General features: G+C 44.0%; 1 protein-coding gene across 1 annotated transcript in view; it reads right to left on the minus strand.

Moving 5' to 3' along the window:
• Positions 1–26,273, minus strand: part of MGAM2 (maltase-glucoamylase 2 (putative)) — a 77,875-nt gene that overhangs the window by 7,738 nt on the left and 43,864 nt on the right. Inside the window, exons 25-42 of the mRNA XM_037049287.1 lie at positions 25,188–25,356; positions 24,175–24,271; positions 23,383–23,495; positions 22,815–22,940; positions 20,952–21,080; positions 19,674–19,781; positions 18,032–18,094; positions 17,056–17,190; positions 15,465–15,549; positions 14,418–14,556; positions 9,921–10,054; positions 9,665–9,699; positions 9,452–9,568; positions 8,754–8,902; positions 8,563–8,647; positions 7,864–7,920; positions 7,325–7,449; positions 6,350–6,438 (exon numbers count right to left, since the gene is read on the minus strand). Coding sequence (XP_036905182.1) covers positions 6,350–6,438; positions 7,325–7,449; positions 7,864–7,920; positions 8,563–8,647; positions 8,754–8,902; positions 9,452–9,568; positions 9,665–9,699; positions 9,921–10,054; positions 14,418–14,556; positions 15,465–15,549; positions 17,056–17,190; positions 18,032–18,094; positions 19,674–19,781; positions 20,952–21,080; positions 22,815–22,940; positions 23,383–23,495; positions 24,175–24,271; positions 25,188–25,356 — 1,955 coding nt within the window. The remainder of the gene's footprint in view (positions 1–6,349; positions 6,439–7,324; positions 7,450–7,863; positions 7,921–8,562; positions 8,648–8,753; positions 8,903–9,451; positions 9,569–9,664; positions 9,700–9,920; positions 10,055–14,417; positions 14,557–15,464; positions 15,550–17,055; positions 17,191–18,031; positions 18,095–19,673; positions 19,782–20,951; positions 21,081–22,814; positions 22,941–23,382; positions 23,496–24,174; positions 24,272–25,187; positions 25,357–26,273) is intronic.

Raw genomic sequence — 26,273 nt, forward strand, 5'->3', positions numbered from 1 at the left:
ATAGAGTCCGAAAGTGTCTGAACGGGATCGCAATTCCTGGTCAGGATAATCCTGACTTCCCTGGGGAGCACAGACGAGAGGACCTGAGGGGATAGCCCACTCCAGGTCAGTGCGGGGAGGTACACCTGGAAGAGGGTGTTTGCGGGTAAGGGTCAGGTGTTTGCAAAGACCCGAGAACCTGGGTTGAACTAAGGTCTCCTATCACTGGGGAAGAAGTGTGAAGGCTACTGATTTTTTTTTTTTCTGTGACAACGCAGCAAGCACATGGCCATGAGAATTCGCATGGCTGTGACGAGACAGGCTCAATGCAGAGGAGAGCAGCGAGGGATTCAGGCTTTCAAGTCAGACTGACATTCAAATCCCTACCCTTGCACTTGGTAGTTGTGCAAACGCAGGCAAGTTCCTTAACATTTTATCATCCAGAGAACGGAGATTTCAAAAAAAAAAAAATAGGACTAGTTCTAAAAAAAAGGGGGGGGCAATAAGGTCCATACCATGCCCTTGTGTACAGTAAGTGCTCAAAATTTGTGGTTCACTATCATCACCAAAGTCACCATCGTCTTCACCTTTATTATTCTCTCCCTACCCTTAACTCGCCCTTCCACAGGGCTCTACATCCCAAGCCCCCTCACCTCCCCAGGACTTACTCCATCAGCTCTTTCCCATGCTTACCTATTCCTCCAAGCTCCAATTACACTCCAGAGCATTCCATTCTGACAAACCCCTGACTTTTTTCTCTTTGTCTCAAGCTAACATATCTCCTATCTAGTGCCATAGGTCTCAAAAAAAAAAAAAAAGGACAACCCTGTGTCCTTTTTTTCGTTCTTGCTGAGTTGGATCCTTTCAAAGCTGCCAATAATGCGGTATGTTAAATCTTAATACTCATGAGGCTTCCAGACCTCCTATTTTCTGAAAGTCCATTTCACTTCATGTTCTTGCTTTGGCCCTTGTCGTCATCCCTCCTCCTACCAATATTACAGCCTGTTCTCCCCCCTGAGCCAACAAATCCTCTTCTTCACTTGCTAAATCACCTCCCCTCCTTTGGAAACAAACAATCATAAAGGGCTATTTTTAAATTTAGTCTTGGCTAGAAAATGGAATCTCAGCAAATATTATAGCCTAGTTTAGCAGTAAAGAACGTTTAAAGAATGAGCCCTGGCTGGTGTGGCTTAGTGGGTTGAACGCTGGCCTGCAAACCAAAGGGTCATCAGTCAGTTTGATTCCAAGTCAGGGCACATGCCTGGGTGTGGGCCAGGTCCCCAATAGGGGGCGCACAAGAGGCAACCACACATTGATGTTTCTCTCCTCTTCTCCTCTCTAAAAATAAAATCCTTTTTAAAAAAAGAGAACATTTAAATAACAAGATTCTGTTAACATAGGTGATTTAAGATCTTTAAAGTAGCTACGAAATCTCCTTATATAAGTAAGGAAAAGCTTAACAGTTATAAACATGTCAATGAAAACTTTCTATTAAATTTATACTTATATTGTATCTTGTTACTTCAAATTTGAATGTATAAGTCTGTTTGGTGAAGCCAAGAGCTTCTCTATAAAAATTAAAAAGCTTAAAACATTCAGGGACTATTGATTTTTAACCTCGAGACTAAAACCTATTCCTTGTAGAAACCTAAAATTTTATAGAAAATTGGTTTTTCTCTTAAATTTTTTAAATACAGGGTCCAGCAGAAGTAATGCCTGCTTGAGTGTGGTTGGCAGGGTAATAATCTGGGTATAATAATTTATAGCTTTAATTTGAACACTTCACCTAAAATGTCATATGGTGTGCTTGAGTGTGATATTGTTATGTTATAGAATTACATGCTTATGATTCTGTAATAAAAGTGTTATAATAAAAAAGGGGCATTATTTTTGCTGGACCCGGTATCTTTTCCATAGGGGGCTGATTTTACCCCCAACTGTGGGGTTATCAACCCACAGTACCATCAATCACTAGTTTGATCAGGCCAAGCTGATAAAAAGACTCTAGATGCCCATAAAACACTGGTTTCATCGAGCAGTGACTTTGCTGGTGAAACACTTGGCAAAATCTAGAGACACATTTAGTTGTTGAAACTTGGGGGTGAAGGGAATACTTTGGCATCTAGTGCGTAGAGGTGGGGGTGCTGCTAGACATCTTGTCAGTAACAGCCCAGCCATCACCAGCAACAATGAATGTCAATACTATTGAGACTGAGAACACCTGCCTTGAAAAAGCCATTTCTTTGAAAAAGAAAAAAAGAAGAAAGTTGGAGGACTCTTTCTTCCTGGTTCCAAAACTTACTTCAAAGTAACTGTACTCAAAACAGTGTGGTACTGGCACGTGTGTGTGTGTGTGTGTGCGCACATGATTGTATATATATAAGATTATATATATAATCTTATATATAAATTATATATATGATTATATATTATATATTATTATATCATATTTTATATGTTGTATATATCTTATATAATTATATATAATATATAATTATATATATTGTATATGACCTTATATATACATTATATATAAGATTACATATATAATCTTTTATATATAATGTATATGAGATTATATATAATCGTATATATAATACATATGAGATTATATATAATCTTTTATATAATAATTATATAGAATATATACATGTATAATCTTTTTAATGTGAAGGTTTTATCTGTGCCTTCAACTGTGCATATATACCTTCACATTTAAAATCACTTGATCTTTAACAAGGGTACCAAAAGAAAAAATAATTCAATGGTGAAAAAATACTTCAATGGTGAAAAAATAATCTTCTCACAAAAAGACTGGGACAACTGGATACCCATGTGCCAAGACCAAAGTTGGACCCCCCTACCTCACACCATATACAAAAATCCACGCAAAATGGCTCAAAGACCTAAACATAATAGCTTCACCTATGAAGCTCTTAGGGAAAAAAGGGTAAATCTTTGTGACCTTAGAGTTGGTGACTGTACACAAAAAGTACCGATGACAAAAGAAAAAAAATAAATTTGACCTAATCAAATTGAAAAACTTTTTTATGTTCCAAACAGACACTTAATAAAGTGAAAAGACAATACACCAGATGGGAGAAAATATTTGCGAATCATAAATCTGACAAAGGAGTTACTATCTACCTAGAATGTAAAGAATGCTTACATTTCAGTAATAAAAAGGCAGCCTAATTCAAAAATTGACACAGGCTATGATACACATTTCTCCAAAGAAGCTATATAAATGACCAGTGATTACATGAGAAGATGATCAATGCCATCAGTTTTTAGGGAAATGCAATTCAATTGGAACCACAATGTGATATTACTTCACACCCACTAGGATGACTATTCTCAAAAAGACAGAAATAGCAAGTCTTGAAAAGGATGCAGAGAATCTGGACCCCCTCACACATTGCTGGTGGAATGTAAAATGGTACAGCCTCTCTGTAAAAGGACCTGGGAGTTCCCCAAAAAGTTAAACATAGAAACACCGGTTGAACCTTGAATATATTATGTTAAGTGAAAGAAACCATAAAAGACCATAGCTTTGCATTTATATGACTCCACATGATTCTATTTATATGAAATCTGCAGCATACACAGATATGTAGTGACAGAAAGTAGGTTAGTTAATGCCTAGGGCTGCATGCATTTCCTGGAGTTGGAGAGAATAATGGGTGTGGGTGGGGGCTAGAAGGGTGATATCTGAAAGGCACAGGGCTTATTTTGGGAGTGAAGAAACTGTTCTAAAATCGATTGCCTAATAGTTAAACAACTGGGTGCATAGACTAAAACCATGAATTGTACACTTTAAATGACTGAATTACTTGCTGTGGGAATTATATCTCAATAACGCTATTATTAAAAAAAAATAAAACCAGGACCAAGAACTAAAAGAAAAAGAAGATATTTCCTTTTCATAAAAATATACTTTTCCCAAAATATTTCTGATTCACCTTTACAATCCAGTGTATGTTTTTTTATGTGTCGTCATGCTCCCAGGTCTACTGCTCCGCTCCTCACCAGGGTTTCAGTCAATCATCACACCTATATGTCCAAACTCTGTCTGTCTCTCTCCAACCAGGAGACCCCACATGCATCTCAGACTCCAAGTGTGCCAAGCTGACTTTATATTTCATTCTTCCCTAAACTGCTTTTATTGCCTACATTTTATACCATGAGGATGGAATTATTGGGTTGGCCAAAAACTCTGTCTAGTTTTTTTCTGTAAAATAAAAGGCACATTTTTAATTTTCACGAATAACTTCATGGATTTGGATATTTTGAGTATGTCAGCTCTCTCCTGATATTGGCTTCTAGTGGGTAGAGGCCAGGGGTGCTGCTAAACATCTTCCAATGCATTAGACAGCTCCACCACAAAGAATTCTTTGGCCAAAATGTCAACCAATGTCGTACCAAGACACTTTGCAAACCACTTTTGACATGTTTAGTCAGTCACAACACCTTCTCCATACACAGCACAGATCTTTTTTTTTGTATTTCAGTTGTGTTTTTACCTTTCTTGAAATGATAAAGCATAATATGCCAAAAATGTTACATAGTTTCTCCCATCTTCAGTATTAAAATGGCTGTGCAAAAATTCACCACTTTTGATAGTATATTTTAATGCACACTGATATGACAGCTGTCACAATACAATCTAACAAAACTGTTTTTCTGAATGAAGTTAAAGACAACTAAGCACTGCTTGAGCCATCATATGGAAAAAAAATGTAATGGACTTTTTGGCCAACCCAGTACTTCCTGCCTCATCGGCCACATACATTCTTGGCATGATCTGACAACGTGAATCGTCTGGAGTCACCGTGGCAAGTGTGTCTCTGAAGCGACAGAGTGTTGAACCCCTCATCATGGACACTAACTTTTGTTTGCTGTGAATTCCTGCTCACCAAACAAATCCTTGATGAAAATTTCATCTTTAACTGAAGGAGAAATATGTATTTTCCAGTAGATGAGAGTATTCTAGCCCATTCGTAAACACTGCTGTTACATTTAAAAACTGGCATTGTGGCACAGTCCTCTCTCACAAGGCTTTGGTCCTGCCACTCCCATGAAAACTGGGTCTCCTTTCTCTGACATTGGAACTTTTTGCTGTAATATTAACCCCAGTGATTTAAGTGTAAAATATCTCACCTTAACAGCTTACAGTGGAGGTTTATTTATCTTGCGTGATAATGATACTTTTATCAGTATTCATGGGCCAGGAATCCTCTGTATACATGAAAACATGTTATCTGTCTATGTAATGAAGCCTCCATGTTTATAAAAAGATTTCATCACCTTGATGGCCATGATGGCTAAACAACTATATACATTTGCCAAAGCTTATTAAACTGTACTTTTAAAATGGATATGTTTAACTTGTGAAATATGACTCAGTAGAGTTGATTTTAAAAATAGTAATTTCACTTCTAGGAATCTATTCTACGGAAATAATCTGAAATAAAAATAAAGGTTAATACTCAAGGATGTTATTTATAAAAATAAAAAGTGAAAGTATCCTGTATCCTGTACAGAGAATAATTATAGACAGATAAATTATGGCATAATCTCTCAATGGAATATGCTAATTATAGTGGTGTTAATAGGAAACCTTTAGAAATACTACTAGTGAAAAATAAGCTATAATTTTGGTACATGTGACATATTACAAGATTAGGTAATGAGTATTGGAACTAAGTATTGGCAATACTCGTAATGGAAAATGGGTTGGTTGGTTAACAGTGCATCAGTATATCCATGGGACTGTCTGAGGATGAGGACGTTTTCATTACAGTGACAAATACCAATTATCTAGAGTAGAACTATCACGTCCCCAGACTGAGGAGAGGGAGCATACATACTAACACGTCTTTGATAGAGGCATCCTTTTGACAACATGTAATTCCCTGTTTCTGAGACACTAGGAAATTTCCTAAGCCCTGATTCGTCTCCTGCATGGGCGTACTTAGGAGGAAAAGGGTGGCTGGGGAATACACGGCCAGCCCGAATAACACAGCCAGGTCTGTGAACCACCGAGACTGAGTGAACTGCCAGCCTGATATTTGCAGCCACACTTTTTTTAAAAATCCGAGTGAGACCGTTATGCAGACAGTGCGACCCAGCGGCAGCTCTGACATCGGTTTGCAGAACCTACGGAGCTGAGGATCACATATTCTTCTATAATAATTACAGTACCATATCAAAACCAGCAGGCAAAGGTGCAAAAACTCTCCCAACACCATCACTGTACTAACAGCAGCAGAAATGAGATGGATTTTCAGTTTATGCCGATTACATCCCGAACCTCGGGGGTGCGTTTTTTCTGAATGGCGTGTGGAGAACATGGGGCGCTCCGACTCACCAATGCTTTCTCCATCATCCCAGAACATCTGGCCTTCAGCTTCCCCCGTGTCATCCAGAGCAATGAGCAATCCCATCAATTTTTGTCGACTATGGGGAAAAAAAGTTATTTTTCTCTAGATAGTAAATTGTGAGAATAAAAGATAGCATCTGTTGAAACTACTATTCATCCAGAAAACCAAAATAAAGGTAATGGAGTTAAAATGCACATAAATCTCCAAAAACATGTAATATGAGCTAAAATACAAGATAATTCAAAGGTAATAGAAATAATATTTAAAATTTAATGAAACATTTGGTAAAACTTCCACTTTCAAAAACCAAATACAGGCCCTGGCTGGCGTAGCTCAGTGGATTGAGCGCTGGCCTGCAAACCAAAGGATCGCGGTTCGATTCCCAGTCAGGGCACATGCCTGGGTTGCAGGCCAGTTCCCAGCAGAGGACGCACAAGAGGGAACCATACACTGATATTTCTCTCCCTCTCTCCTTCCCTTCCCCCTCTAAAGATAAATAAAACCTTTAAAAAAATTTTAAAACCAAATCACATCCTTTACTTATAATACAGATTATACATAATATGATGAGAAACTACTTCTTTATAGGAAGAAGACACCCCTAAAACAAACAAACAAACAAAACCCTTTCAGTAGCTTTCAGAACAGGAAATGAGCCCTGAAAAGCCACCACAAATCAAAGAGCTCATCAGTATATCCCCAATTTTTAATAGTACGGAAAGAGGTACGTGCTGCTGTGCCCCGCAAATTTTTTGCCCCTCCCTCTGACACAGAGCTCCAGAGAAACCATCTCCCCAAGGCAGCCAGGATGAACAACGCCTCCCCCACCAGGCCCCACTCCGAGGGCACTCACAGCATCGGAGGAGTGAACGGCCTGGGACCAGGGTTACTTATGCACAGAGCCTGCGATGGGGTGGGCAGCCCTTGAGAGCCTGCCGTGTGAAGCACCACACCTCTCTCACCTGGAGATGGTGTTCATTCCCGCCTCTTGCCAAGGCAAGATGTAGCCTCCTCTGATGTGAAGGTTGATGTGGTCCAGGGGAGCCTGCAGCTTTCTCCACTGGCCCGTGGACGTGTTGCCAGATCCCTAGAAGGGACAGAGAACGCGGGCAAGGGTCGGTGGCAGAGAAAACAAGCGCGTGCTTCCTTGCCAGTCCGTCCTCCCCAAGGGCGCGTGCTGGGGAGTCAGCAAAACACCGCAGATGGAAAAAGAGAATCTCTGATCTTCAGCTTTGCTGAAAACTCCGGAAATCCGGTCTTCTCTCTTTATTCTCCAGAAAAGGTGGGAGATGAGGGGAGGACTCAGGGTGATACGGGAGCCAGATTTTACAATGTTACGCTTTTCTGGATACTTTTATTTAAAGAAACCTTGCACCACCAAAAGGTTAAAAGCTACTGCCTCATCAAACCGGTGTCTGCAAGTCAGGAGGGAAATCCAGCCGCCTGTCCAGCCTGCACGGACCAACCCAGCTCTTCACAACAGACTCCCCTTCATTCTTACCGTGCTAAAGTCATACCAACGGGCCTGGGGAAAATAGGCTTGGACCTCAAAGGTGTTCTGAAACAGAAAATCAGCGGGTCCGTGTGAATAACTCAACAATCCAGTTTCGATTTTAAAAAACTCTCTCTGTAGCAGTCACATAAAAATGGGAATGTTCTCAATGATGTTTAAGAGTTTGGGAGGTTTTAAGAAAGATCCTGGGAACTTTGTTTCAAACACACAGAAAAATAAAAAATTTTCAAAAAGGTCAACTTTATAAGGATGGAAGGTGACAAAACATTAAAACAAGAAATCAGCCCTGGCCAGTGTGGCTCAGTTGGTTGGAGCATCGTCCCATACACCTGAAGGTCACGGGTTCAATTCCCAGCCAGGGCACATACTTAGGTTGCAGGTTTGATCCCTGGTGGGGTGCATATGAAAGGCAATTGATCTCTGTTTCTCTCTCTCTCTTTCCCTCCCTCCCTTTCCCTCTCTCTAAAATCAACAATCACGCCTTTGAGTGAGGATTAAAAAATAATTTCAGAAAGCCAAGAAATCCACTGAGGCTAAGTTTTCATTCACGGAGACCTTGGAAAAGAAAAAGAAAAAAAATCCCCCAAATATTCTAGAAATAGTGAGCTGGACCAGATGGTCTCTCAACACCCTTCCTGTTCTTCCGGTCGTGGTTGGAGGGTTTGTGGTCTGGGATGGAAAACTCACAGCTTGCAGCACCGGGCTGACTAAGAGGGCGGGGCCCAGCAGGAACTGACTGTCTATGTCCCACGTTGTTCTGTCCTCGATGAACCTTAAATAGTAAGTACGGAAAGTCTACTCAGACCTTAAGGGCTGCGGAGGGGGGTTACTCTCAGGCCACGCCCAGACCCGCCGCTGGGGAAGCAGGCCGCACTCACTCGTGCAGAAGGGGGCGCACGACCGTGCTCCCCTCCACGTGGGCCTTGTGCATCAGGGTGTACAGGTAGGGCAGCAGGGTGTATCTGGTCTGCAGGACTCTTCTCGAGTACATCTCAAAGGTTGAATTCCAGGCCACGGGATCCTGTCTCTAAGGGGATAAAGGAGCACAGGAGAGAGCGCTTCTTTTTCACTCCGTCCCAGTGACGTCAGAGAAGTGCCAGCAGGCACGTACCCCTTAGGTAGGCTCCACAACACCCCTCCCTTCATTTCCTGCCCTTCCCCCAACTCGTGCCTTCTTACTAAACCCAAGTGTCTTGCTTCCTCCTCTTTATCCTGGGCTCCTTCTCCCCCCTCCCCCAAGGTGCAGAGAGATGGGTCTCTGGGACACACTAACATCTCTTGGATGGGCTGGAGCGAAATACATATTCACTATTCTTAAAGGCAAAGGTGGCTTCTTCTAGTTCAGCCCCAGAGGGCAGGCATTGTCAACAATTCCACCAAGAGATGAGACAAAGCACGTTCTTGAAAAATCATTGGTTATTCTAGGTTTTTGAACTCGGTGGGTCTTCTTAAGAAATGGAGGTTCTGTTGCTCTGTATGAGCTTTCCCCATAAATAATTATGGTTCCTTTTTAACATCAAAAGCAACGTCGTGACTTGAGGACACGGGACCCCTGCAGCGCCAACAGCTGCCTCACCCTCGTCCCCACGGTGTTGTGGTTCCTGGAGAAGGGGTAGAAGGCCCCCAGCTGCATCCAGCGAGCGCACATCTCATATTCGGCATCTCCAAAGAACCCACAGATGTCTGCTCCTGTCTGAGATGCAAAATTGGGGCATGAGGCGGGACTGTCATACGTGTGCACCCCCTAAAATCCGCCTGGGTAATGAGCAACGGCCCCAGTAGGACTTACATAAGGTATTCCAAAGAGGCTGAATTCCATCATTCCTGCAACGAGAAGATACAGCTGTGCTGGACTGAGCAGCCCTTCGGGAGGGCGGGCGTGCCCTGTCTCTTCTGTACCCCTTCAAAAGCCCCAGCCCGGTCGTGGTGAACAAATAAAAAGATGGGTGTCAACTGAAACTCAGGCCCCGGGGAGAACTCAGCACCTGCCCACAAGGACGGTGATAGGACATAAGCAACGCACAGGCCCCAGGAGGACCACATACCGATGATAGATTTCTGCAGCTGGTCCCACGCGGCCGTGTTGTCTCCCAGCCAGTGTCCTCCCCAGCGGCCAGACGAGGGGAACGTGGAGCGGGTGATGACGACCCCTCGCTGTCCTGTCACCTCCTGTACAGCTCTGGTTGGAGGGGCACAGGGAGGTGAATCAGAGGATGGACTGTGTTGGGAACCGCTCTACCTGGTTTCAGGAATTGTAACTGCTCCCCAGGGCTAAGGATGGGTGAGCAACCTCTGCAATGCGAGCCACAGGAGACAAAGCTTGTCTCTGGTAGCAGATGCTGCCTCAGTTTCCTCCCTGCCCCCAAAGCATGGCTGATGTCCATGACGGGTAAGACCTCAGACACAATCACTTGGAAGGTCATCATGGAAGGACTTGGGGGGCTTACAACAAAGAGAGAGGGATGGACCCTCGTTCCCCAACTATTCTGGCATAGCCTAAGTCCCCATTTCTGTCTGGGAGAAGCGCTTCCTGGCTCTAATCCACTTAAGCCTGGAAACCTGTGATGGGGGAAGGGGGAGGCGGTACAGCCCCTTGCCTGCCTAGAGCGGGATCTGGGGTGATCTGGCATAAGAAAGAATTCCTAAAAACCCTGTGAAACCTGCTTTGCTAAAAGTGTTTTCATTCATATGTTAAGGCTCCCAGCAGGAAATGAGTATGTCTCCCCAAGTTTCTGCAACCCCCTTTCCTGACAGACGCGGACTCAGACTAAGCCCTCAGATTTCTTTGAAATGTTATCTACTGTTTGATCGTTGCCGCCTGTATTCCTGTGTGTTACAACCCAATAAAAGCCGCTGAGGAAGGGGCTCTTGTCCTTTTCTCCTCTGAGAGATTGGCCACCTCTCCTCCCCAAGCAGATCATGTCTTGGTAGTGTGACTTTCACCCATGGTGGACGGGGGGACTTGAAGGCAAAGTCACCCTCATGGGACTGGACAGCCATGGGGAGCAAAGCTTCAGCCCTGAGCACGGGGCAGCAGCAGGGCTGAATTTCAGCCAGAGAGCCTCTTTCCCCGAGCACCTGCTATTTAAAAGTGGTGCTGAGAGTCCCAGGGAACTGCAGAGCCAGAAAGGGCATCACCAGAGACAGAACATCACCTAAGATGTGGATTTCCTTTTTTTTTTTAAATTGAGTTAACTAGCTGTCCACATGAAGGTAGGAGGAGGGGTGGAGAGGAGGGCCAATGCATTGATGGAGTGATTACTCTGTTCCAGGTATTATATTGGTCACTTTCGTGTACAGGTCTCACTACCTCACAAGGAGGGTTTCCTTCACCTCCGTGTGCTGTTCGGAAACAGGCTCAGAGACAGTGGATAATTTGTCAAAAGGCACTTGAAGAGCAAGGAAGCAGATATGGGACCTATATAAAACTACATAAGACTATAGCTTTTTTTTTTGCAATATTCACTCTCCTATGCATCTCCTCAAAAAAGCAGAGTCACGTTTGCGCACAGAGACAAACATACAAAAAAGATGTTTAAACATTTCTTGATCAAAGGTGGGCCTTCTGCACCCAGCCTCAGTCAGAAAACAAGCAATCTGCGTGAGAGAAAAATCAATGGAACCAAAGAGAGAGTCTATGAACAGATGCTAGGATATAATGCCATCAAATATTTGCTAAATAAAGCATCACAAATCAATAGACACAGATGAACTATTCAATAAACAATGTCTGGAAAAGAAGCCAGTGAGCATAGTGGAGACTAACCCACTTAGGTCACTTCCCAAATTTCACAGCAAAATAAATCCAAAAGTGGATGGAGACTGGGCACGCGGGGGCACACATGTGCACACATATGAGTGGAAGATAACACAGGCCTGCCATAGGCAGGGAGATAGAGAAAGGATGGATGTGAGTGATGTGAAGACCCCTGACACTGACCAGTTCAGAGCTTTAGAAATTAACCAGCCATATAAAGAAGGGAAAAAAAATCACATATCCAGGAGAAACTACTAAATCTTGGCAAGACAGTCAGGTATGCAGGATTTTAACTCGGCCTATCTCCAGCCTGACCCTCCCCTAGCTCACTGGCACCATGAGCCAGGAGCCCTGAAGCAAACAGAGAGGTACGACTGTTTTTGTAGCTCTCTTAAAAAGCCCCATCCCAAGAGCACAATAATATTTTTATTTCTAACTTCCAGTCCTTTGGAAAAATCTCTGTTCCCAGGGTGCTGGGGCCACTTGATTAGACTCAGAGCTCAACTCAGCAGAGAGGAAAGTACCCCCGCCCACCCCCGGGGAATGACTAAAATAATAACCGTTTTCTGGCAACATCACGAGGACTCAGGCTGTGGTTGCAGCTGGGACGAACAAAAGCTTGGCTGGTAATTTAAAAGTCAGTCCTGGAGAATTGGAACCCGATAAAAATAAAATAAAATAAAAAAGCCTTTTACAGCCAAAAGCTCTTTTGGAAAGAAAGGGTTGATTGAGCCCCAGGCTGGCCAGAAAGAGGAACAGGTCCTGGGGTATTTGCGGTCTAAACCACCCCCAGCAGGGCTGGGTGGGCCAGATGGCAATTGCACTCTCACCATGGAGAACTTGGAAAAGTCCCTACGTATTCCTGAGGATCTAAGACGGCATAGGCACAAGGCTTTGTGCGTGCCCGAGAAAGAACCAGGGAAGGAGAAAGTTCCAGGGACTGACTTCCAGCTGCATTCGCAGGCCTGGGCAAACAGGCAGTAAAAGGCTGTCTCACAGACTGCCTGAAGCTGGAAGGTGAGCCTTCTCATACTCACCCCCTTAGCAAGGGGTGAAAGACACAGAGGCATTTCAGGGGCCTGGGAAGGCTAACCTGAGGTAGGCTTCTTCTGGACTCTAAGACCCGACCCTGACCTCCCTCTGAGAACAGTTGCTTTAAGAACATTGTAACTGCAAATTCTGTGTCCCCAGAATCTATCAAATGAGATAGCAAAGTTGCTAAACAAATAAGCAACCAATGAAAAAACCAAAGCAGCAACAATAAAAACTACAAACCCTGAGCGGGTAGATTTTTATGCCAGAGTTGTTACAATGTATTATTTAACATTATCATGTAAAAGAAACCCCATGGAAGTATGCTATACACACAGGGAAAAAAAAGTCATAGAAAATGTTGCTGAGAAGCTTGGCAGACAGAGACTTTAAGTTACTTATTATATGTTCAAGGAGCTAAAGGGAAGCATATTAAATGATTAACAAAGTATGACAATGATTGCCCACTAAATAGAGGATGGCCACAAAAGGACAGCACTTATTTGAAGAGGAATAAACAGACACCCTGGAGTTGAAAAGCACAATAACTAAAATTATAGATTTCCTGGAGGGACTGAGCTCAACATCAGATTTGAGCTAGATGAAGAAAGCATCAGCAAAACTGAAGATAGGTCGATAGATACTATCTAGACTAAATAACACAAAGAAGAAAGAATGAAGAAAAGTAAACAGAATTTCAGAGACACTCAAAGGCACCAATAACACACACATAATTAGACCTTAGAAGGAGAGAAGAAAAAGGGATAGAAAAAATATTTTTAAAAAATACTGCCCAGAAACTTACATACTGAAAACTGTAAAATGTTTCTGAAAGAAAAGAAATGAGATCTAAAGAAACAGAGACATTCCGTATTCATGGATCAGAAGACAACATTGTGAAGATGGCTCCCCAAATAGTTCTACAGATTCAACACAATCCCCACCCACCTCCCTGTTGCCGTTTTGCAGAAATTGACAATCTAATCCTAAAATTTATATCAAATGTAAGGGGCCACCCTGGCTGGTGTGGCTCAGTGGATTGAGTGCCCACCTGCAAACCAAAGGGTCACTGGTTCAATTCCCAGTCAGGGCACATGCCTGGGTTGTGGGCCAGGTCCCCAGTAGGGGGCATGCGAGAGGCAACTACACTTTGATGTTTCTTTCCCTCTCTTTATCCCTGACTTCTCTCTAAAAATAAATAAGTAAAATATTTAAAAATATATAAGAGACCTAGAATAAGTAAAACAATCTTGAAAAGGAACACAAAAGGCCACATATGGCATGGTTCCATTTATACAAAGAGTCCAGATTAAGCAATCTATATAGATAGAGACTAAATCAGCAGTTTCTGGGGCTCAGGAGGTTGAGACAAGGGTAGGACATGACCGCTGGTGGGTAGTTACTGCTATACAACTCTGTGGATATACTGAACACAGCAGAACTACTTAGCTTACTTTTTTAATGAAGTTTATCTGACATAGAACATTGTGCAAATTTCTGGTGCACAACATGTTGATACATCTATATATTGTAGCAAGAATGCCACTGTAGCAATGACTAGTGCCTGCTCACTTGAAACAGGAGACTTCAGCAACTTACTTGGTTGATACAACTCCAAGGTGGTGCGGTTGCCTGGGAAACCACTCCTGATAGTTTGACCTTCACCCATTAAATTCGCATCCCTCTATATATGACTAGACAAAAGTAACAAGGTGGAAAACGATCCTTACTGCAAGGGGCTGAACACACTCACTCGTATGTGGGTCTGGTCTGGGACCACCCGTACAGGCTGTGCACGTCATAGTGCCGCACCGGGGAGCCGTTGGGCAGGACTTGCTCACTCTCCATGCACAGGGTCCTGCTGCTCAGACCGCTGTCCCTGGACTCCAAATCTGAGAGGAAATGTCGAGTTATTTTCTGAACAACCAGAACTGCCCATTCACTGGAAATGCCCATCACCCTGGCATCGCTCTATTTCAATCAATGACTCTGTTACCAGTAACAGCTCCAATTTTAATAATTACTTTTGTCTAAAAAAAGGGAAAAAAATCAATGTTCAATGATGTTATCACTAATGAAAGGTAAGGACAGGGGATGGAGCTGGTCAAGGCACCCTCTTTCGGTGTCATGTCGGTGTCTCCCACTAGATGGCAATGTTCTCAAGGGAATAGATCTGGTTTCAATCAAGTTTGTATTGATGTTGCTAAATCGTTCTCCTGTGTCAGTACTTGCCTGATAAACAAACATTAAACCAAGGAAAACAAGGAAGGAAGAAGGAAGGGAGGGAGGAAAGGAAGCATAGCCGTGACCTAGACATCAAAAAACTTGATTTCCAGATTTCATCTCACAAATTACTGGTATGGGGCTTTTAGGAAGGCCAGTCCCCTCCTTCCTTCCCCACGTTTCTGTAAGGAGAGAGAGAGCTCAACTTTCTGAAATGCCCTTGATCTTCAAGGCCTAGCATTCTCTGTTTCTGTTTGTACCATAAGACAACCAGGGCACATGTGAGTGTATGGGGGGGGGTAGTTATTTACAGCTGTAGCCATCAGTTCATAGTTACCGATGTCATCGGATGCCCCCCTACATTGCTTGGTGTCTTCCACACCACATCAGGTCATTAGTGCCACACTTGATTAGTAATTTGCTTGCACTTATTCATGGTTATTCTATGCGGGCTTTGAGCTCATGTTTGAGAATGTTTTTCTCACTCCGAAATGAGGCTTCACTTCGACAATAAGGGGGAAACTCTCAAGGGTTTGTGAGCCCGGGAGGTCATTTATGAAGTCATCACTGTACATACATGGCATATAAGGTGGTTTATTAAGATTTTCGTCGCGGCAGCCCCCGACAGATCCATCCACGAAGTTCGATGGCTCGTTCATATCCTGAAATGAATCAGCAAAGAGGATTCTGTGGCGTCAGAGTATGGCCTTAGCTTGGGGGCACGCTGACCTCCTGGAGACAAAAGTGTCTTATTTAAGCCCCCCACAACTGCTTGATTCCCTGACCCAGTTTAATCTCGGGCACGAACCTGAATGGACCCTAAGAACGCATGTTGGTTTAAGTAGTGTGTTCAATTCCCAGTTGAGGTGCCAGTTTTCAGCTCCTAAGGGTTGTTTCCTACTGGCAGAAAGACTAAGATGAAGCTGGATCTAAGACCTAAGGAAATCTCCTCCTGATTCAACTCCCCCATCTGACCTCAGTTTTTTACAACCTTTTTATCGGTGGCCAGTGGTCACTATTCTCTCCCCCTAGTCCTTCTCAGTCCAGTAGCTGGACTAATTCGGGCGTCCGCACAGTCCAAATACGCAAGCAGCAGTATCTCCTCGTCTGCTGCCCTGAGAAGCTGTCGGAGACTCAGAAACAAATCTGGAAATCGGGGGTCTATTCGCAGGGGTCTATTCCTTAAATGCAAGGAGTAGCGATTCCTGCAGCAAGTGGTCTCTGCCTGCTTTACCCGTGGAAAAATTAACACTTTGAGTATCGGACTATCTTAAACAGGACATACAAAAGGGCGAAAGCAGGTATTTCAGAAACTGATGACTATGTTGAGTTCATCAGCTACAGTTTTGCTCCAATGGAACCAATATCCTAAAGTGATCTCCGTTCCCTGGAGCTCCCCACACCTCTTCACCGTGTGCTTGGCCTGCCTGGGTTAGCCTGTGCCCTTTAATACGTGTCTCCTCGGTGCCCATCCATCCTGAAAGTGAGTGACCGGGGAAGCCCCAGCCTGGCCGGTGGGCTTGGACTCCCGTCTCTGCATGGGTCACGGGCAGCCCAGTCCAGACCCAAGGGGCTCTTCAGAGCTGGCCTAGACCCTGCTCAGGGTTTTGGGCCGCTCAGCCCTGGGGAAGGAGACTGGGATGTCGCTACACTTCCCATCCCTGGAAATGCATAAACAGAAGAGCCTTTGGACACCTGTCCAGGAAGAGACATCGCAGGAAGCCCTGCTCTTCCGCCCAAGTGACATGTGTAACAAATATCTCAGGCGTCTGCACGAGCACTGTGATGAACATCTATTTTGTCCCAGATCCGGGCCTTCCTTGCCTGGAATCCTGCCCCGGGTCACCTATTGTTGCCTTCTGGGTAGGCGTGGCCAGTGGGAGGCAGTGGCAAGAGATCGGAAGATGGGAGATTAGAGAAGCCAGGGTACCCACTACCTTTTTCTCTGGCAGCCTCTCCAGTGGTGGCAGGTCCCCCCATGGCCTCCCGCTTCCTCCAGATAACATGTCCCTGCGACTCCCTCCTCTTGTCCTGGTGCTCCCAGCAATTAATTCTGTGCTCCCGCCCTCTCTTTCATTCCTAGCTCCCTGCCTCACTAGTCTCGGAATTGCCTCTCCAGGTTTGCAGTGCTGGCGTTTCCAAAGGCAAACCACGAAGGATGCACTTACAATCCACAGTCCATCGAACTTCAAGCTCTTCCCCGGCTCTCGGGGGTTGGTGTAGAGCTCTCCTATTTCCCTCTTCCACCACGCAGCCGTGCTGTTCCGCAGGAAGTCGGGAAAGGCGACGTAGGCCCGGAACCGCTGTAAGAGCAACACACGCACTCACTCTGGGCACTCCAGGGACGCTAGGGTGGGACCGGAAGGGGCCTGAGCAGGTGCGGTGCGAGGCACCACCACCAGCAGGGGGAGCCCTAAGCCGGGCCTGCTGCTTCCTCTGCACAGAGCTCACTGCAGGCACAGAGGTCACTGCAGGCACAGAGACCAGGGACGGCTGATTTCAGTCTTATTTTCCCCAAAGGTTAGGATAGTCTTGAGTCCTTTTTAAACACAGGATTCATTTTATGAATGGACATTTCCATCGTACGAACTGGACAATTAACTGTCTGCATCTAAACTATGAGACTTCAGATATTCCAGTACTGCGTTCTACCTGGGTCGAATGAAGGAGACCAGTGGCCCAGAGGAACCAGCAGAAAGTGAGCCACGGAGTGGGTGGGGCACTGGATGCCGGAGCTGGAGCTGCGGGGGACGGCTGGGCTGAAATCAGAGACATTGCTCCTCCCAACTGGATTCCATGCTGACAATTCACTGCCCCTCAGTGTGATCACACCCTCCCCAGTGAAAATACTCCAGGCTTGGGCTCAGTATTTTTCGAGCAACGTCAGATTTGAACAAAACAACCCATTAAAAGCACGCCTGTGAAGGTATTTCATTTATAATTTCCTCCTACACACTTCCGGTTTACTTGCTTGTTGAGTTTTCCATTTGGGGATCTTTTTCTCTACCAAGAAATTACCAGGTGACAAAGACACTCAACCTAGAGCTACTTGACCGAACAGCAGCATAAAACTCCTGGGTATCTAAGGATTTAGGGCAATGGAGACGGGGGAAAAAAAGAGAAGAAATCTGTCTGTAATGATACCTTAACCTGTGTTTCATGGTCAAGGGACGTATCCACCTCCACGTTGGGCAGATCTGGCCAAACCTAGAGAAAAACAGGAAAAATTAACACGTTTCAAAGGCATACATACAGGTGGTGAGATGTTTCACATGTTACATGCTACTGACACACATCTCCACGACAATCTCAGGGATCTTGGCCAGTAACTGAATTCTAAGGTCTGGGTGAACGAAATTCCGTTAGGTGAAAACAAGCTGGGTCTCTTGACTCATTCTGTAAGCTATCACAGTTTCACTTTTGAGCTTAATGATCAACTAAATCCATTTTAAACAAGTCCTCCGACCAAATCACCTTTCAAACCATCACTCAGTTCTCTGATGTGCTTGTCATGGACCGATAACGAAATTCCCTTTTTAAATAACAAATGTGAGTAAAGAAACAAGGTGATTTCCATTTACAACCCGTGAACCCCTCAACACTTCTAATCAGCATCATGACTTATTGGAAAACCCAAGGATATGTAGCATTAAAAAAATTCAAATTATTGCCCTGGCTGCTGTGGCTCAGTGCCACAGCACTGAGTGCCAGCCTGCAAACCAAAGGGTTGCCGGTTCGATTCCCAGTCAGGGCACATGCCTGGGTTGCAGGCCAGGTCCCCAGTAAGGGGCGTGTGATAGGCAACCCCAAAATGATGTTTCTCTCTCTCCCTTCCCTTCTCTCTAAAAGTAAATAAATAAAATCTTTTAAAAAATTTAAAAATCCACATTATCAATTAATTTAGGAGGATATTCACTATATACATGAATTAATTCATTCAAAAAACACTTATTAAGCACCTCTTTATGCCAGGGACTCTTCTACGGTCTGTATCTGAAGAAATGGTCCTTATTTTTTAAGAGTTCAAAGATGGCACATAAGTGCTGCGCTGTATGCTGTGTTCTTTGTGGGCAACAGTAGAGAAAAGAGAGGAACAGGAAACAAGGCATTGAATGGGTCCTAAGAAGGAATGTTTCAGTCACTCTTGAGTACACGTACTACTTGGGTATGCTGGGAGAAGGCAACACACCAGGGCACGGTGGGCACGGCACACACCAGACCGAGAGAAAGTGTACAGTGTCATGACAGAGCAGAGTATGAATCCTGGCTAAGGGCCACTGTCACCTGGAGCCCAGGAGTTCACCTAAAACCCTGTCGCTCTATACCAAACAATAAGGATGAGGACCGGGGCCCTAAAAAGGAATTAAAGGAAGTGAAAGAAGGAGGGCAACACATAAGAGTTAGTGATTTACTTAAATATGAAGGCTGATTAAGCATCATAGGCCAAAGGTGGGAACAAATCTTGAGTGCGGGTGACTGGGAGACACGGATTTCAGGGCCATTCTCAAAGGGATCCTCTATGTGTGTTAAATAGCCCACTGGCCTATGTGAGTGGTGAACACCATAATATTTCCAGACAACAAAATAAAACTCACTAATATTTTAGAGATGGGGCCTGTGATCTTGGTCTTATTAATGTCTATTAAGCTAATCAGCATTGGACAGATTTCTACTCACTCATAGTTTATAAGTTACCCGGTATACTTTACCAGGATTTATGAAGAGCATCTTTTCATCAGAACATTGCGATGCTGGTTAGTTATGGGCACCTCCTCCCATTCCTCACCTTTCCCCAGACAATGTCACTGCTGTTTGGCCACTTAATGAACACGTCGCTTTCCTGGCCCCTGGTGAATGGGAGGTACTGGGTCTCATTGCCAGAAATGGCTGGATCCTGCAATAAACGGGTTCAACACAGAAAACATGAGGAAAGGATTTCCGAGGAAAATGCTCTCCAAAGCTTTAACAATTCGCCATCCAGAAAGAAATGGTGGACTTCAACACAAACAAAGGAATGAACAAAACACTCAGCCCATGGATAATATGCCTCAGGTCCACTGGGCAGCTGAGAAGTAAAAAAATATATTGATGTCTCTCCATAAAATTCCCAGGGAAAAAAGGGTGCCAGTGTTTGCAAACAAGTCCTGGAGACAAGCCAGGTGAAGAAGACAGTACCTCCAAATGGAGAAAAGCAACACACTGGGTTGCAACAGCATCACAGCGACGCCCCTTATGACAAGGGAACTTCTTTCTTCTATTCTGCAGTCAGACTTGTACATCTTCCCATTCACCCCATCCCTCACCTGCCCACTTCCTTTCTATAAGTCTCCTATGTCACGATGGTCCCATAAATCATCACTAGGTAAAACGAGACTGTAAATGTGTCTTTATTGGCCGTATCCCTCCAATACAGTATAATCCCTCTAAGAAAAAGGACATGGTCTTCTTCATTAATTTAGATTACACACATACACACACACACACACACACTCCTTTTAGAACAATGATTTTCAAAGACCCTGTGCTTCATAAATACTTGAATGAATGAATGAATGAATGAACAAACAACAGTCAGCAACGAATGCTCTAATGTATGGAAGCTAGAAGGGAGGACCATTTGCGGGTAACTACTTCTGTCTTTGACTTCCAGTGTAAAGTAATAAGTCGGTCTTCTGGATCTCCACTAGGTTGTCTGTGAGTTCCATGAAGGAGACGTAAGGCCCCTGAGCCTTGACATAGTTGGGTGATGGCAAAAGCTGAGTTTTTGAAACCCGTCCAGTAAAGATGAGACTAGCTGTATTTGGCGGTTTTAGCCCACGTTCTAGTTCTACCAAGAGTAAGAAGAACTCAGTCATGAAACATAAAGGTTGTAAGTATTATTTTCTTAAAGGCCCTTTTTGGTTTTTTTTCTCCTTTGTTTCTTTGCTTTTCTTCAAACTTAAAAAAATAATTATACATCCACAGGAAAATGTCCTATCCTCTTCACCTCATCTCCCTCAATGGGACTATTTTCAAACCATGGATACAGAAACAGAAAATGAGGCCTCGTCTTTGAAGCACCTACCAGAATGAGGATGAACCTCGTGCCGTTTTGCTTCATTCGCTCCATCAGGAGACCGAGGTTTTGAAAGCGGCTGCTGAGGGTGAAGTCCAGCTTCCGGTCCATGTAATCTATGTCTACATGTTGAACATCCTACAGGAAGGGGCAAGCAAGGCATGTGGGGTCCTGCAGGGGTATCCCTCAGGGCACCCAACTGCTCTGTGGGGCTCCCACTCTGCTGCTTGCCAACCCCAGCCCAGCACCCTCCAAATTTATCTCCTGACTCCACCAGAGGCGCTTTCCATTCGGCTGGTTACCATGGCTTCCTGAGTCCTGCATACAGATCACCCGTTCCCATTCCTTCTCCTTCTGGCCCTCTTCCCCGAGTAGAACTCTCTCCCCTTGCCTTCCCTCAATTCATGTCTTTTCCATTCTTCAAATCTCAAATGTAGTGAGCCTTCCAAAAAAATATGCTAGTTAAATGTCCACAGAAAGCCGGAGTCTGCTGAAAAGCAGAAAAGGCTGTGTATCTGTTTTCTCTTTTTCCCCTCCACTACACCTGACTGGATCTATTCACATTTAAGAACTGCATTACTTCACAGCACCCTAAAGCACACTAATTGTATACTTTTCCCACCAACCCCACTTGTCTGGACGCTCTTTCAGAGGGGAACCTTGCCTTCCCTTTTCTCAACACAGCACGAACCAACCTGGGTTTCTGCAAATGAAATGTACCTGGTTCAGGATGGCTGAATGCTGGCTGAAGTGGTTAACACCATATTTTGCCGTGTGTAATGCACACTTTTTGCCCAAATTTTTGAGGGAAAGATAAGGATGTGCATTATACCTGGGTATAATAACCCGTGTATAACGTGCATAAAAACACGGGTATGCATTATACAAAGCAACATATGGTATCGGTTGAAGTAAGAGATAATAAGCCTTTTCTTTAGCCTGAAGGTTATAATCACCTGTATGGTCTTATGACTCTAAGTCAAACTTGTTTGAGGGAGCAGACTTGGGCATAAGCCAAAGCTTAGAAGAGAATGAAACAACGTATATTATTAACACTGGTTGCCTTGGTAAGAGAGACCTATGGATTTCTTTCATCTTTTCATTGGTCTGTCTCTTCTAATTGATGTTGAGTAAGTATCTTGTATAGTAGTATATAAAAAGGAAAAACAAATAAGCCCAGGTGAATGTTTCAAGCTATCCTTGGTGAGGACATTGGAACACTTTCTTCTCCTCTTCTAAGCATTGATTGCCCTCCAAATCTCAGGAGGAGAGTTGAAAGCAGAGAAAGAGAATGTGGGATGAGGGTTTGATCATTATCAGAGAGGAAAGGATGTTCTACTTGTGCAGTGCTGCTTGTCAACAGCGACTGACTGCACTTCTTGGGGATTGTCTAGTGGCCAGGTTGTCACTGTAGGATTTACACACATGAGTATTTGAATTTAAGTCAGAGTGAAGGCTTGATTTTAACTACTGGCTTTCATGCTGTCACTTTACACCCATCCTCTCCAAAAATAGTCACAGTATAGTCTAAAATTGTCGAAATCCTGACATGATTCCCACTTAGAAGTCCCCAAAGTCATGGCGTAAGACCACCCATGGCTTCTGTAGGATGTTTCTGGCAAGAGGCAGTAAGTAACAATATCCTCCACTAACTTCTGGAGGATTCCTGCCCTTCAGTTTTGAACGCTTGATTTAAAAGGGTGGCATGAAGTAAGTTTAAAAAGCAATGTTTCCACAGAGGACGAGCTCCACGGCTACATTTTCCTTGTGCTGAGGTAGTCATAGGTGATTTCTGTGACGCTATGTTCAATCTATAGTAAGCCACAGATTCCCATAACTAATTAAACCACAGGCTGGGGGAGGGCTCCATACATAGGGAATCTGGGCCTCCATCATCGCATCATACAAACTGGAGATTTCAGCATCACTCTGGTATCCATAGCGACTCAGCTGGAATCCCAAGGCCCAGTACGGAATCATTGCCGGCCGACCAATCAACTAGAATAAAAAAGAAGAACGGATCTAGGTAGGTTTCTTAGGGAAAGAAAGATGGTTGGCTTGTGCTTGAAGGACCCTGAGCAAGTCTGCTGAGTGTTGTCTGATCTAAGAGACTACAGTCAAGAAAAATAAGAAAGTCAAATAAAGGTGGTACCACCATGGGGAAGCAGGATGATGGGAAAACCTCCCTATATTTTAGAGCTTCCGCTCTAGAAAACCTGAGAATTCAGGGATAATTGCTGATTTTTAGCAAATAATTAAGAGACATATGGGATATAAATGTGCTTTTACAGGCCCTTAGGGCTTTTACTTAAACCCTACTCTCAGAAAAGACAGTGATAGTATAGTAGAAACACCCAAAATTGGCCTTTCTCAGTACTACAAGTGTGGCAACACCCAATAAGCATTGGATGGTGTGTTAATGAATAGGATGACTTCTGACCTCCGTGTATTGCTGGGTTACAAGCTCAGGGGTTGGCCCCAAAACCACATAAAAGTCCAAAATCCCTCCCGTGGTGCGGTATGTCAGGGCAGGAGTGGGCTGGACTGTCACATCTGTTAAAAAAAAAAAAAAAAGGTGAGGAGCATCCTCGGAACTCTAAATTACCCAGGCAGGAAATCTGCCCTATCATTTGCTATTTTCTACTCTCTACCTTCCATGCCCAGCTCCTCTAGGAAGTCTTCTCCTATGTGGTGGGGTCAGAGAGGGGTTTCCAGGTGCCCCAAACACAATCTCAGTCTCAACATTTTCTAACCCTCCATGAAAGGGAATTAAAGCGTCACAGTAAAATAAGGTCATATACAACTAGGGACCCTGTTTAGTCAGAAGTTTACTTCTAATACCTGGGCTAGAGATCTTTTTTAAAAATGTTTTATTTTCTTTATTTATCTTTACAGGGGGACAGAAGGAAAGAGGGAGAGAAATATCAATGTATGGTTGCCTCTCATGTGTCCCCTCCTGGGAACTGGCCTGCAACCCAGGCATGTGCCCTGACTGGGAATCAAACTGGCAACCCTTTGGTTTGCAGGCCAGCGCTCAATCCACTGAGCCATACCAGCCAGGGCTAGAGATCTTAATAAATCATGAAGAAATGAATGAATGAATGAACGGACAAATGAATGAATGATCAGGTAATGTGTCCGTCCCATTTCCCTCCTTGGCCCCAGATGTCCTTATTTCTACTGATATCCCAGATCCCAATAAAGGGGGCCCAGGAAGGAGCCTCTGGCTTACCCATGGCATTGCTGTTGAGCAGAAGCACCCCGTGGGCTCTGCCGTCCTCCTCCAGGCCCATGTAGTAGGGGTGGACGCCATAGGAATTCTTCTTGTACTGGGAGAGTCATGGGGAAAGCAGTTGAGAAACAACAAGAGAAAAGCCAAAAAAATTCATTCCACCTTACAACCCAAACAGCCAGCCCCTCTACTCAACACTGAAGATTTAGAACAATGTCAGGCCCTCTGTGAAGCCTTCCTCGACCCTCCTTTCCACCCCAAGCAAGAAGCGAAGTGCCATCCCCTCCATGGCCTCCTTGTTTATTACCACACAGTTCTATTACCACACTGACTACGTGGCCATCACGACTTCTACAGCTTATCATGAGCCTATAAGGCTCTGGAGCACAAAGACAGTGTTTTGTGAGATAAGACAGTGACTTATTAAATAAGACTTTCTTATTCTGTGTGTGTGCCTGGCACACAGAGTATATTAAATAAAAGTTTATAAAATAAAATTCATAGTACACATAGAATATAGTGTGTATATATGCTACATATATAAGTGTGTGTGCACATATATATATATATATATATATATACACATATATTCTAAAAAACTAAAAGACATTTAGGAACAGAAGAGCATTGTATACCATGTGGCCTATTTCATTTGACAGCACAATTTATCTACATAAGCTGCAGTTGGTGAATAGGGTACCATGTATGAAGTAAAATAGATTTACAGAGTGCCCTGGTCAGGTGGCTTAGTTGGTTGGCATTTTGTCTCATACACTAAAAGGTGTTGGGTTCAATTCCCAGTCACAGTCCATGCCCAGGTTGTGGGTTCAGTCCCCAGCTGGGGTGCATACAGGAGGTAACCGATTGATGTTTCTCTCTCACATCGATGTTTCTCTCTTTCTCCCCTTCTCTAAAATCAGCAAATACATCCTTGGGTGTGGATTAATAATAATAATAATAAATAAATTTACACAGGGAAAAACTGATTGATAATCTTACTCTTCTGTGCTTACCGCTGGTGGTTCATCTCGAGCAAACATTCCCCACGTGTTCCAGCTAATGTTTCTTCTGAAAGCTGTGTGCTCAGTTTCTCCAAAGCCATAGATGTTCTCAGAGGGGAGGCGAGTAGAAATGGAAAGGAACTTGTCATCGAAGGTGAAGCCAGGGAGCTGAGAATCCCAACTGCAACACAAAGGCGTGCCTTCAAGCTAAGCTGCTCACAGCACAGAGCCAACAGGGAACACGATCAGGACATCTAGCTAATTTCAAAGCTGGCTGAATGGCTGCACACCTGGATCCAGGTTCAAATACTGCGCACTGACCCAGACTTTATGAATGGCCATGACTCACTACCAAGGTTCTGTGTTTGCATTTTTTATTCTCTGGTTTGCAAGACTGACAACTCCTTTTCTGATTTATGGACCCTTGAGAGTCTCACTCAGCTCTATGTTTTTAGTTCTCATTGCCTGGCATATCAGCTTGAATCAATGAATAATGTCCAAGCAAATGTTCCAATAGAAAAGTGGGAAACACAGACTTTTCTGGATTGGCCAAAGCACTTCTTTACCAAAGAAGTCAACAGACGGAAAGTCAGACACATGGTCAAAGACAACCAGAGGCTGTCCACAGGTGCCCATACAGGTGACGGTTTCTGTGAGAGTAGGGAGCTTTGGCCCCAGGCAAAACCCAGACCTTGGGTTCATGCCAATCAGCAGCAGGACTGGGATGAGAGGTGACAATTCCTTTCACGCTCAACACTGTGAAAAAGCTGTAAGTCTACAGTGTCAATAGAAGCAAAGACCATAAGACAACATTTCTCCCTCCTCAGTGACCTTTGCCCTCTCTCCTGACTCTTCTGTTACTATTTCTTTATGGGGCAAACAAAGTGTTCTTCTACTTAACAAGAACAATGAGTAGGACACGGATTTTGCTTTTTCTGAAATCAAGCAACATTTAGTACTTTTAAACCTTTGATTGGTTAATTTTTCTTGTTGCATTAATGACTAAGAGAAAATGAAATCTCCGTCGAAGCAGGGGGAAACAGATATTCTCTCTCTGTAGAAAAACAAACACACACATACAGTCTCGAAGCTCAGCAT

The sequence above is a fragment of the Sturnira hondurensis genome, unplaced genomic scaffold, assembly GCF_014824575.4.
Source record: "Sturnira hondurensis isolate 20B ecotype Veracruz unplaced genomic scaffold, ASM1482457v3 Scaffold0006437, whole genome shotgun sequence".
In the NCBI taxonomy this organism is placed as follows: Eukaryota; Metazoa; Chordata; class Mammalia; order Chiroptera; family Phyllostomidae; genus Sturnira; species Sturnira hondurensis.